This window comes from Elaeis guineensis, chromosome 1 (genome assembly GCF_000442705.2).
Source record: "Elaeis guineensis isolate ETL-2024a chromosome 1, EG11, whole genome shotgun sequence".
NCBI lineage: Eukaryota > Viridiplantae > Streptophyta > Magnoliopsida > Arecales > Arecaceae > Elaeis > Elaeis guineensis.
In genome coordinates, this window is record NC_025993.2 from 119687812 (window position 1) to 119700516 (window position 12705).

At 39.0% G+C, this 12705-nt stretch overlaps 1 protein-coding gene across 11 annotated transcripts; it reads right to left on the reverse strand.

Annotated features, from left to right (window-relative positions):
* Positions 1-3304: 3304 nt before the first annotated feature.
* Positions 3305-12414, reverse strand: LOC105032437 (uncharacterized). 11 transcript variants are annotated; one of them, XR_012142964.1, is made up of 11 exons: positions 12189-12414; positions 10580-10696; positions 8990-9054; positions 7807-7922; positions 7645-7699; positions 7337-7457; positions 5247-5294; positions 5037-5131; positions 4825-4940; positions 4639-4725; positions 3305-3637 (listed from the first exon to the last, which is right to left on the reverse strand). XR_012142964.1 is itself a non-coding variant. In XM_073261308.1 (10 exons), the coding sequence occupies exons 1-9, from the start codon at positions 12283-12285 to the stop codon at positions 4842-4844; spliced, it is 813 nt and encodes a 270-aa protein (XP_073117409.1). In that variant the 5' UTR covers positions 12286-12414; the 3' UTR covers positions 3313-4725; positions 4825-4841. The 11 variants fall into 11 exon arrangements, 5 of the variants coding, with proteins under 5 accessions (XP_073117423.1, XP_073117409.1, XP_073117404.1 ...); XR_012142963.1 differs by having other exon boundaries at positions 4639-4737; XR_012142962.1 differs by having other exon boundaries at positions 3312-4560.
* Positions 12415-12705: the final 291 nt, after the last annotated feature.

The window sequence follows — 12705 nt, forward strand, 5'->3', positions numbered from 1 at the left end:
GTCATTGGGTCAACAATTGTGACATTTTCTGGTTAAGTATATGTCAGCTTCTACTCAACTGATAAGTAGTTATCTGATTCTTGACTTGAACTCTTTCCTTTTTTCTTTTTGAGGGGATAGTGTCTCTGTACCATTCAAAGGGCATTGACGAAATCAGTAATAGTTAAGGCTGCAAATATTTTGGGTTGATCCATGATCCAACCCGACTGACCCACGGAGATCCGATCCGAACTATTTAAAAAGATCCATAGATCCGGGTCGGATTCTAAAATTGAATCCATTCTATTTTCTGAATTGAATTTGAATTTACTAAATTTTGAACGGGCTTGATCCTTTTGAATTTTTAGATTTATATGGATCTTATGCTCAATGACCCGATTTGACCCGAACCTATTATATGATCTAAACTTATTATATACCAGCATGGGCTACGCACAAATTATAGTAGGCTGCCCACCTACATAATATTATTTTCTTCCCTTTCCATCCCTATAATTGAGTGACACCCACTAGTTCAAGCTGATGGAGTCCCCAATAAATATTATCTTCTTCCTTTTTCATTTCCATAAGAAATCCTTCACATGCCTCAAACCTACACAACCTTTCCAACTCAAAAAATTTAGAGAATTAGTATGAAATAGATATTTCACTTTCAGTTGGATCCCATGACCGGTTTCTATATATACATGAGATACATCTTGGCAATTTTTTGGGATGTAATTGTTACATGTTGATGACCACTCTAAAAATTATTATGTCACGAGTATCATTGGATGATAATCTTATAATATCAACTTCAATTCTAATCATGAGAATCGATTAATAGCTGTAGCAGCCAACTCTTCGTCGCCTATCATCGGGAACGAACACTTGCAAGACAACATTCGCACTGACAGGATTTGTGTCTGGCGGGGATCCTCCGATGTTTAAGTTAGAGAGAGAAGTTGGTAAACATTGTGGTGTAGAGAGGGATTCTTTAGTCCCACATCGGTTAGAGTTAATAGAGAGTATGGCTTATATAGATTAGAATCTTCTTTCCCACGTGAGGCACCTTTTAAAGGACAAATCCATGAGGCTCTAAATGACCAAGGCCCACTGAAGCCCAAGATCCACTGACGCCCAAAGATGGTCATGAGCCAAAGCGGACAATACCTCACGTATGCGGAGATCCAACCCCTTGACCCATAACTACAACATTGGCACCGTTTGTGGGAAGCCTCCTATCCACACATACTCCTTCTTGATTAGGAGGCTGTGTTATGGTGTAGAGAGGGCTTCTTTAGTCCCACATCGGTTAAAGTCAAGAGAGAGTATGGCTTATATAGATTAGAATCTTTTTTCCCACATGAGGTGCCTTTTAAAGAGCAAATCCGTGAGGCTCTAACTGATCAAGGCCCACTGAAGTCTAAGGCCCACTGAAGCCCAAAGATGGTCATGAGCCAAAGTGGACAATACTTCACGTATGCGAAAATCCGATCCCTTGACCCATAACCGCAACAATAGCTATAGCTAATGCCTATTAGTTAATTGACCCATGATCCAATCCAGACCCAATCCCGACCCAAATCGAATCCATATTTCATAGATTACGATCGAATTATACATAGATTCGACCCAATTCGAATAACCCATTGGGTCAAAAAATTTGATCATGGATCCGACCCAACTCGAGCCGATCTTTTAATGAATTGGGTTTGGGTCTAATATCAAGACTCGATCAAAAAATAGGATTGGATCAGGATCACTCATGACTTGATCTGACCCAATCCATTTGCACCCCTAGTAATAGTAGTGAATGAAAGCAGTGGCCATAGACAATGAAAAGTGATAGCAGGAGGGATCAAGAGAGAAGAGCCACCTCATTTGATCCCAATTGGAGAAGGAAAGAGGATGTTGTGGGATCTCATGACCTAATGCATTCACATGGAGAGTTAAATCTTTGAAGTTGGCTTCATTCCTCTTTAATAAATTGCTAAGTTGCATTATTTGACCATGTTCATATTGGAGTGCTTGCTTGGAGCTGCATTTTCTTTCATTACACTTCTCAATCTTGCCTTAAAAGACACTCCTTTAGATAGGAAGGAAATCATTATTTCATCATCTTTAGGTTGCTTTTGGCAGCTGGCTATCTATCCAGATTGCTGGTAATTTAATGTGGTTATCTAGATTATCACATTTGGTATATTTTTTGGATTGGTGATCCAGATTGCTTTGGCAATCCAGATTATCTATGCGAGATAATCTGGATTACCAAGGGGATGGATGGTTATCCAAATTATCACTATTTTAATAATCTTGTAATAAAGTTTTGGAACAAAATTGCCCTCCTCCCCTCTCCCTCCCCGTGCGATGCCACCCGCCGCTCGCCCCTGCTTCCCCCCAACCCCCCTCCCATGACCGCATTGCCCACCACTGCTCTACGCTCTCGATCACTCCTCCTCCGATGGTAGAGCCACCTCCTACGCTGCATTCGTGGCCCTCACCATCATCCTTCCCGCTATCACCTCTCTCTCCGTCCATCCCCTGTCCTCCACCATCATGATCCTCTTGTATCAATTGGTCCAACTCCCGAAGTCAGACCTCGTACCCATCTCTTTCTTGACCCTCACCGTCTTCTCTCACCGACACGACCTCCGATGGGGTGGGCGAGGACGGCAGCACGGATCGGTGAGGGTAGTGATGGAGGCGGTCGCGGAGGGTGCGGGGTGCAGATTTGGGCTAGGGGGTGGTGCAAAAGGCGCGACGGCCGGGGGTGGTGCTAGAGGCACAACAACCGGGGGGTGGGGTGAGGGTAGGAGGGGTGTGGCATGCGAGGGAAGGAGAAGGAAGGATAAAATAATAATAATAATAATAATAATGAATATTAAAAAATAATAAATTTTTTATATAATAATTTCTATCATTAAAAAAATTAAATAAATAGTTTAAAATGTTAAACTAATAATTTGATTTAAGGATATTTTGAGAATTTAATATTATATTACCAGTAATCTGATTGTCATACCAAACATGTCAATCAAAATTCTCAATAATTTTGCTGCAATATTACCCGCAACATTACATGCGTGTACCAAATACAGTAATCAATATTACTGGTAATCTATTCAGATTGTAGATAATCCAGATTATCAGATAATTCAAATTAAAATTGCCCAGCAATGCACGCAACCTTAGATTGTTGTTGACCCTAGGAAAAACAGTAGACCTAAAAAAAAATCTACACATTAATACCAATTGGTACCATGAATAATGACAGATTCCAAAAACTAGAAAGACCAGCCATGAGAAACTGACAAGATAGAATATGAATTGGATTGGTCAAATGAGTAAATGTAACATAGAATTCAGAATACAACAATAGTTTAATCTTATAAATAAAGCCATTCATCCATGCTTAGTTTTCTTCATATCAAAATCTGACTGAAATGTAGAAGATATTTTAATATACTAATAAAGCGAGCAAATGCATGATTTGATTCACTCATTGTTTTCCTCCCAATTCTCTGACGTATCCATTGAAGGAAAAAAAAATTCAAATCCTCAACATCTGAAAGAAACTTATGAGTTACACATTTTCTGTTAAGGGCTGTATAGCTTCCATCTCAGTTGCCCCACTGAAAGTTCCTGAAAGCAAATACTGCAGGGACAAGATAACATTTAAATCAATCCAAAATAATAACAACTTAAGTTTTTGAGGCTAACTTTCAATAACGAAGAAATGCTATCTTTGCAATGTGTACAAATTATGGCAATTAGCAGCTTATATATTAGCATTCATGTGTCACTGCCAGGGGAACAATAATCATCTGCACCTTTTTTTTTTTCCTAACATTTTGGCACAGGCACTCTGGAAGACATACAAATCATTCAACTACTGATCACCTTCCATACAACTCCATCCAGACCCTCATCACTTTCCTCAACCTCACTACATCTTGCTATCTCCCCACCTCCACATATATATTGGATGGAAATAAACCCAGTGGTTGTCAGGCTCCTATTTCATATTCTCCTGCACCACCCTCTCTGTAATCTTGATATTCCCATAATTCTTACAGGCAGCCAGCAAAACTCCCAATAACACACTATCGGTTTGCCATTTCAACCCCTAAATCAACTTCTCAGCCTCCATCAGCTTCCAACTCCATTCGAGAAGATCAACCATGCATCCTTAGCTCTCTATTTTAGGCTTACAACCACCATTGACCCACTTCAGGCAAGCCGGCACGGCAACAAGCTGACACACATTAGATACATTATTAGGCTGGGCCTCCTTTTTTTTCCGGCATTTCCCCAAACAGTTCGAGCACAACCGAAACCCCACCATTCTTAGCATGCATGCATCTCCACCAAAGCCATCCCTACCATTCATATATGAGTGAATCTGCCACCCCAAGTTCAACCCGCCCAATCGAGGACAAGCTGAGAGCACTGACGCACCAGAGTTGCTTTGCCTGGCTCGACATCCATTGGAACTACAAAGCTTCATTTGAGAGAGAAATTCTGCCTGACCATCATTGTCCAAATTATCAAATTTCTCTCAGGATCTCCATCGAACAACTGGCGAGCATCATGCACAAGCTCACATAATGCATAACAATGCAACAATAAATTAATATCAAACAAATTCTATCCAACCTGTGTTTCAAGGCATGCTTGGATCTGTTGGGAGATTGAGAGAATGAGAGTTTGACATAGACTATGAGGATGAAATGGAAGGTGTGCCTGCGTCAAATGCTTTTCGTTTAAAGGGTTAGAGGTCATCAGATTTCTTTTTTTTCCCCCTCAAGAGAAAAAAGAAAATGGGGAAAGATGAGACTATACACTTTAATCATCTAGTGCTAGCAAAGAAGGTTATAAGATGGCATGTCTTCTATCCGCATGACATCATCCAATAGTAATTCCCTCTCCAGCTGTGCACGAGTGGATCTCAAAACCTCCTATTAACAAACAAATTTCCACAATTTTCAACAAGAGAATTATGAATGGAGACAGGTAGAAGTAGGCTTCTGCTAAGGTAAAAAGGAAGTACTTACATTGAATTCCATGTAGGAAGCATTCTTTTCCAGCCACTGCTTGTCCATAACCACAAATGCTACACAGTAAAGCAAGTCGAATGCCCACTCATCTTCTGAAAACAAACATCACACGAGACAAGCATCTTACCTTTCATTCGATGAAAAATTCTTGTATCTAACTATATAAAAGCAGTAGTTGGCTTTGTTTGGATGCAGTTGCAATCTCACCTGACAGCATTTGGATGAAAACAGCTCTAACAAAAGTCCTTGGCTTTGCTGCAGATGTGTCATCCGAAATTAGTAGCAGCTCAATCAATTATCCTTAAATACTCTGAACTATTAATCTAATACACCAGACATATATAGCAAGGATAAGTTTTAATTGACTGTATTCATGTTTATGGAACTTTTGTCTCCCTGTGTTAAAGAAGGTTCAGTGTACCAGCTTATTTCCATCATAAAAGCATGGTAACATATTCACTTATATATGGTGTTGTACCACATCTGGTTTTACTGTCCATTAGTGTAATTTCTGTTCAGGTAATGCATATTGTTGAGTCTACAAGCTGCTTCCATGCATGCACCCCTTATTCCATCATTGTTGCCTCAGAGCATGAGTCCTATCAAAGTAAATGTAATTCATGCTCTTCTTATGATTCAAGTATTTCTTTCACTTGTCTTACTTTATGTTGCTTTACATGCTATCTTGTGTACATTCATTGCTCTTCACATTTGTCTTTCATCCATATCTGTTTGTTTTGAGCTGCTTGAAAGGCAGTTACATCTTATGTACATTCATCACTTCATATTATGTCTTTTGTCCACATCAGTCTGTTGGTATTATGGCATAAGGTAAAAAGTGGATGAACCTTTCTACAAAGTGACATTCCCAAGTTTATTTCATTCAAGCAATTGAAGTTGCATTATTTTGTGAATTGGCATCAACAAGGACTTTAAGGAGACAGAGGAAAGGAAGTCTCTTTTCCATTTGTTTTAAATTCTATTAGCTGGCATTAGACATGGAAAACATGTCTCTCTTCTTTCATCTTTGCGAATGCTTATTTTATTTACTTGGACCAACAATAGTAAAAGAGGAGTAAATAGTAGGTCCAGTTGAGAAAGAACATAATATTCTTCTTCTATGTATGTGTACATGAGAAAGAGGGAGATGAACTATATATTAGTATAACCAAATTGTCTGTGGATTAGGATACAATACTCTGATGGGCAAATTTCTTTCAGGATTCACCACAAGGACTAGATGGGTTTAAAAAAACTGTAGCGATGAGGAATAATTCAATTTAAGGGCATGTTTAACTAAATCCGACAGGATAAGCAGGGATTGGAAGGGAGGGACCAGGAGAGGGAGAGGGAGAGCGTGCACCCATGTTCTGCATCCAAGGGGTTTAAAAAAGACCTTGAGAGGAGGTGGGCCTTGCAACCCCCTGCAGTCTCCCTCTCTCTCCCCCTCTCCCTCCCTTCCATCTCGCACTTCAATTCCAGCCTATCCCACGAAATTTAGCCCAACCAGGCCTAAATGCTTATTAACTTACCCTTGCCACATAATATTCTATATTATCCCTTTTTTTCAAAATAGAAAACAGAACCCATGAAGCTCACATCTTTTGTTATGCTTCTACTGGTTAATATTGTTTTGAGCAACAATCTGACCATAATGCTCCTAATTTTATATTTAAGAATTGTACAGTGTTTTGTGGAGATTCTCAGCTTCAAACTACAAGCAGTTTCTTGAAAATAAGCAGAAAAGATGTCTAGACCTGCAAAGCCATGTAATGGTGCTGGTGGATGATGATGATGATGAGGAGGAGGATGATGTGAATGATGGGGATGACAAGGAAGAAATTGGTCCTAACTGCAAAACTCCTTATTCATTCAATAATGTATGTCTACCACAGGAACCGGAGGTTTCTCTTTCTCGGAGGTTTTTCTTTCTCAAAGTTTTCAGATGAAGCATACTTTCATGCAGATCTCTTCATTGAAGTCTTTCGTTTTACATCCTTCCTTTTATATCAAAACAAGAGAAGATAAAAAAGAAAGAGATTCACACATGCACCAAGAAATGTGTTTGGGGATATACGGGCTTCTAAAACTCTACCCTTCTCTCTAAATTCTTTTGGGTCTAACAGCTCATTCTTCAACAATTCCATGAAGAAAAGAGAAAGCTGCTTTTTATCACTTGGGTTTGTTTAGAACATGTATTTATTTGCTTGTTTTTTGACACTGTAGCTACATATTCAACAACAACAAATCATGGAATAGTTTAAGGACATATACATGGCAAGAGCAGAAATACTTACTAGACTGCAGATCCAGCATTTGCATTATCATAAATGTAATGTTTACACCAGCAACCGCAAATGGGTACTCCCAAGTAGCTCGCTTACCACCTTGTTTCTTCAGCAGCCTCTGAAAAGAAGTCTGCAATATAAAACAAGTCAGTTTGCTCTCAAGCAAATATTGGTGTAGAAAAAGCTTTATGAAGACAATAAATAAAACTTCTACAGAGAAGAAAAATTAACTAGATCAAAACTGATATTGGTGAAAACACTAATCAGAGGATTTTCATCATATAAACAAAGAATTGAAATGAACGATATCGTCTTACAGAAAATGTCTTTGCAAAGAAGAGCAGGTTCTCCAATGAAATAAATCCAGCTCCCCTGCTCAAAATGCAAAATTGATTGCACGACCAGGCACATTCATAAGGAAATAAACAGCATCTAACAGAAGGACTGCATGCAAAACGAATAAAATTTCATAAGTGTACCTGAAATCAGTTGATGGGTCCCTACCCTGCCATCCCATCTCCTTCCACTGGTCAGATATCAGACCATGAAGTTCTTGATCAGGGTATGTTGCATACCAAAGAGCTCTGAGAGCTTCCTGTTATCAAGAGATAAGTTTCATGAGGTGCTGATAGAATAAAGGCAACATTGAGGAAGTTATAGAGTGTCAAGAACATTTTATAAGTTTGAGTACTGAATGTTTAAGGTTCTTGAGGTTTCATTTCAAATAGAAAAAGACAAGGAAGGCAGCACAGACTCTGTGTCATGTTCATGTAATATTATACTTTATATGAAACAAAGACTCAATAATATCATTCTATGATAAATGATTCTGAGACTGAATGTTGATGTGCTATCCCACACACAGAGAGGGTGGGGGGGGGGGGGGTTGTGGGGCGGGGAGCAGAGTGGGCAGGGCAACGGGGAAGGCTGACAACAAGGGAAAAAGTCATTTGTGCCACTTAAGCCCAGGAAGGCACTAGATACCACATGACAGCCTAAGCTCCCACCTAGGACCATAGGCTTCCAACCAACTCTCCATGTGTTCAGATTGGCCTTAACCTAGGAAGAAAACACTACACAAATCCTATATAAACTAACTAGATGGATGAGGCAGCTGCTGCTGGCAAGTGGCAACATTAGCTGAACCAAGAGCAAAAATCAAGGGAAAACCGCCAAGTGATATTCATGAGTAAGATCAAGGAGCAGTATCTAGCCAAGAAATCAAAGTTGGCTTTCATAATTTCTGTTATCTTATGATCTATATTGTCAAGTATTAACCTCGAAATCTAAAACATATTTGAATGTTAGAAACTTATCACCAACAGCATCTGTTGATAAATGGCCAGAGTCTAAAACACAGGTACAGTGCACTCAAGAGTTTGTGCATGTTTCTTTCAAAATAATTTGTAATGACAGAATCTCCCTTGTGTCTGGGGTCATGAAACAAAAGAAAGATGAATAATCAACACCTTAATGACAAATGCAACCGCTAGATGTGATTCATTTAAGCTAGCAGCTAAAAGCAATGATCCTCCTATCTTTAGCACTTTGAGGTCATTGAATGCTGAATTAACTGATCCACTCAGTATTTGTTAGTGTTAATTATGGATGCACCATACATGTACCACAAATATACATATCAGACTAGATGAGCAAAGACACCTGATGATCTCTCCTAAGGGGATCAAAGTAAACTTTCATGCGATGCTTCAGTCTTTGAAGTCTTTCTTCCTGCAATATATCAACAATTAACTAATGGCATGTGGATAGTGTCAAAAGCTGTAACAAACAAGGCACTTTACTGGATAGAAGTAAAAATAATGGTTCCCAAATTTAGATCAACTGAACTATTTTTTTTCAATAATTTTAATTTCAAATTTCTTAGGAAACTGTTGAAGACAACTTGAAGAAAGAAGCATAGCAGTAAGCTCACACAATAGCATTCTCACAGAGAAAATATCAATTTATGTTATAGTTGTTAACGATCAAATAACAAAAGCATAATTTAATAAATTTTTATATGCAGAATAGTATTTAAAACTAAAAGCTTCATGACATTCAAAAAATGAGCTCTCTCTCTCTCTCTCTCACACACACACAGCCGCTATAGATGCCAGAAGTTGACTCAAGAACCGTACTTGTGTTGACCATATACATAGGGAAAGGCGAACACCACCATTTAGAACTTTACAATATAGCATTTGATTAATTTCAAGCTTTCTTGGACTTTACCTTCATCTCTTCCTACTAAATTTCAGGATATCCCTTCTGTTTCTCTCTCACTTATTTTTTCAACTTTTCTATTTTCTTGCATCTCTACAATTCGGTGCTGCATCATAGGCCACATAGGTAACATGATAAACTAACTTGATCAACAAGAGAATGCCAAAAAAAAAAAAAAAGTAGAAGCCATGCCTTTTCTTGCTATATATAAAAAAAAAAGTCAGGTCCACAGATACACTAGTCTTTCAAATTGATCATCAATATTAGGGATGCACAACAGGCAGGTTGGGTTGGGCTATAGGTGGTCTCGGGCTCAGCCTAGGTGTCCTAGGTTACTAGGCACCTAGCTTGTCCTTAATCCAACATGCATGTGCCCAAGCTCAGCCCAACAAGTTAAAGCGAGCTCGAATTGAAATCAGAAGAGCCCACAATAGTAACAACTCAAAATTCAAAAAATATCACTCTCATTCCCTATCTATTGTCATATTTACAATTCCAAATTTGTATTAGTAATTTATATACAATTCTTAATTAGAAGAATAATTGCTTAATTTTTAGTATTATATTTTTACTGTATTTGTGTAATATATATGCAAAATATGTATACATGGTATATAAGTATCGGGAAGGGATAGGTATGGCTATCAGGCTCGTAAATCACTGGCCCAAGTTCAGCCCAATCTTGAATTGGGCCAAAAGTTTGTGGCCCGAGCTCAGCCCATCCCATAAAAATATGGGCTCAAACTTCTTGTAATACAGCCTAAACAAGCATGCCATGGGCTGGCTCGGCCCAACAGCAAGTTGTGCATCTAGAAAGTTGCTAAAACCATTCGTTGGCATCCCAAACACTGATAAAAGAATTAACAATAGACATAGTGTGATATCAACTAAAATAATTGCTAGAAAACTTTAGGAAATGATAGCATCAAAGCTATCGAGTGAACAGGTTTCTTTCGATGTGCCTCACCGATGGAAAACACTCAAAAAGAAATGATAAGTGACCCCATGGACATAATTCATAAATGAAACCTGCCTGTAAAGGTGTGAGATTCACACAGATGCGTTCATATGTTACTTTTCGCTTCATACAAACACAAGAAAGACCCCTTCCAATCCATCTCGGTGATCCACATGTTGAAGAATCATCTGTGCACAGACAACTGAAAACTCTTCAGGTTGGCAATATAATAAAATCATGACATACAATCAATGACTGAATCAGTAAGCCTCTCAAGCATGCTATTATTCAAGGGTCAATCATTGTTCCCCAGTATATCAAACACCACAAGGGCATCCAGTGCATCTAATTGCTGTAAAAGGAATACTAGATGGTTATAATATTCTGACAGAATGCAAGACATTAGAGGACTCTGAAATACAAAAGTTATCATATATGCTTTCTTCAAACAAAAGTAATTAAAGCTATACCCCAAAAGTTACATTTGCAACTACCTATTGACATATTATAAATTCCTTCTCCTTTACCACAAATCATGCTACAAAAAACAGAATGGACTCTATGAGTTGACTCGGTTATGTGCTAACCCCAAAAGCTGCATTGCACCATAGCACAAGCCTAAAGTCTAAAGACATTTGTTCAGCACCATTTTAGCAAAAGTCAGCCCCTGCTGCCTACGCTTAACCTATTTCATTTCACTTTATTACTAAAAATCAAGATTTTCTGATAGCCCACAGACTTCTCCACATCCCGCTAATTTTCTTTTCAGGACGTAAAAGACAGTATGCTTGAACTTATCAGTGCTATTAATAAGGATTATATTCAAATAATTACCAAAAAACTGGTTTACATAAATAACTAGCACTAACCACTAACCAGTGACCTAAATCCTTGCAACATTGGAAAAAAGAAGTAGAGCTAGGGCAAAATCGTAAATTTCCAAACAAATGAGGACAGTTTTAGAGAAAGGAAACACAAATCATGGTGCTTCGTGTCATGCTCCCCATGTTTAAAGGAATAGTAGCAGAAATAAGCCAGAATGCCAGAGATTCTTGCCTTTATCTTCCCACCAACCTTTTCCCAATTAATAAACAAATCTTGTAAAAGCCCCATCTTTAATGTAGTCCAAGGATGCCGGATTCGGTGAGACATTGACCACCGGTACGGTGATTAAATTTTACTCTTCCCTTAAATTCAAAAGGCTAAATAATTGCCAAAAAAACAATTTTTTAAATCAAAACCAAAGCTCTAAATTCATCAGTCTCGCTTCTTCACACAATCTTTTTCCAGCACTGAAAAAAATTAACAACAAAAATCCATATTCAAGGAAAAAACACGACATGCATCGCACATTGTGCGACTTCCACTTAAAACATGATAGAAATTAAGAGAAAAGCGAATAAGAAAAGAAAAACAGAAGAAAAAGGAGAGATTTCGGATTCCAACTCGAAACCAATGCCCAAAACCAAAATAAATAGCAAGAAACGACCAATGATGCCGACGTTCAAGAGAAAAGACCCCCCAAAAAAATGCTTGATTTTCTCGTCATCCACCGAATCTCAAAAAAAACACAGATCTAAAGTAGAAGATACCGTGAATCCGCCTGTTGCATTAACGCACAACGAAACAAAATCGTTAAAAATCCAAAAAAAGAAAAATCATTAACAAAAGAAGACACACCTGAGTTCACTGAGGAGCCATAAGAGCACCTCGAGATCGAGATCGGCGGCAGCGACCAGATCGCCATACAACTCCCATTGTTCCTCTCTGCCCCCATCGCTCCTATTCTCTCTCTCTCCTTCCTCCACAGTCAGAAGAGTCTCGTTTGGAACGAAAGAAGAGAAGGGAGCGAGCGAGATGGGAGCGAAATTTATAGCAGCGGGGAGAACCGAGCCGCGTCGTTTTCTTCCCGGGTTTCCGCCACGGGGCCGGTAGACGGGACTGGCACGCCCTTATTTCAAAAATAACGCCATCAAATGACTAAAACGCCCTTACATTTCACGACGCGATCGGACGGCCCATGAGCGGTGGTTTATGAGAGTGGTCTGATCTCAATCTGACGGGTAGCGATCGTGGCGTGGCCCGGTTAACGAGGATGGCAATCATGGGTGATTATTGGCCAAACACGGGCTTATGATGGGGCTGAGGAAAATGGGGCCCACCAGATGGATGGTTGATAGCCAACTGACCTGAGTTG

Excerpts from the sequence above, each read along its gene's own strand:
- LOC105032437 (XM_073261308.1), bottom strand. The coding sequence starts at position 12,285 with ATGGGGGCAGAGAGGAACAATGGGAGTTGTATGGCGATCTGGTCGCTG. Across the intron at positions 7,700-7,806 it reads GACCCATCAACTGATTTCAG|GGGAGCTGGATTTATTTCAT; the intron begins GTACACTTATGA and ends CATTTTGAGCAG. Across the intron at positions 5,132-5,246 it reads TTTCATCCAAATGCTGTCAG|AAGATGAGTGGGCATTCGAC; the intron begins GTGAGATTGCAA and ends GTTTGTTTTCAG.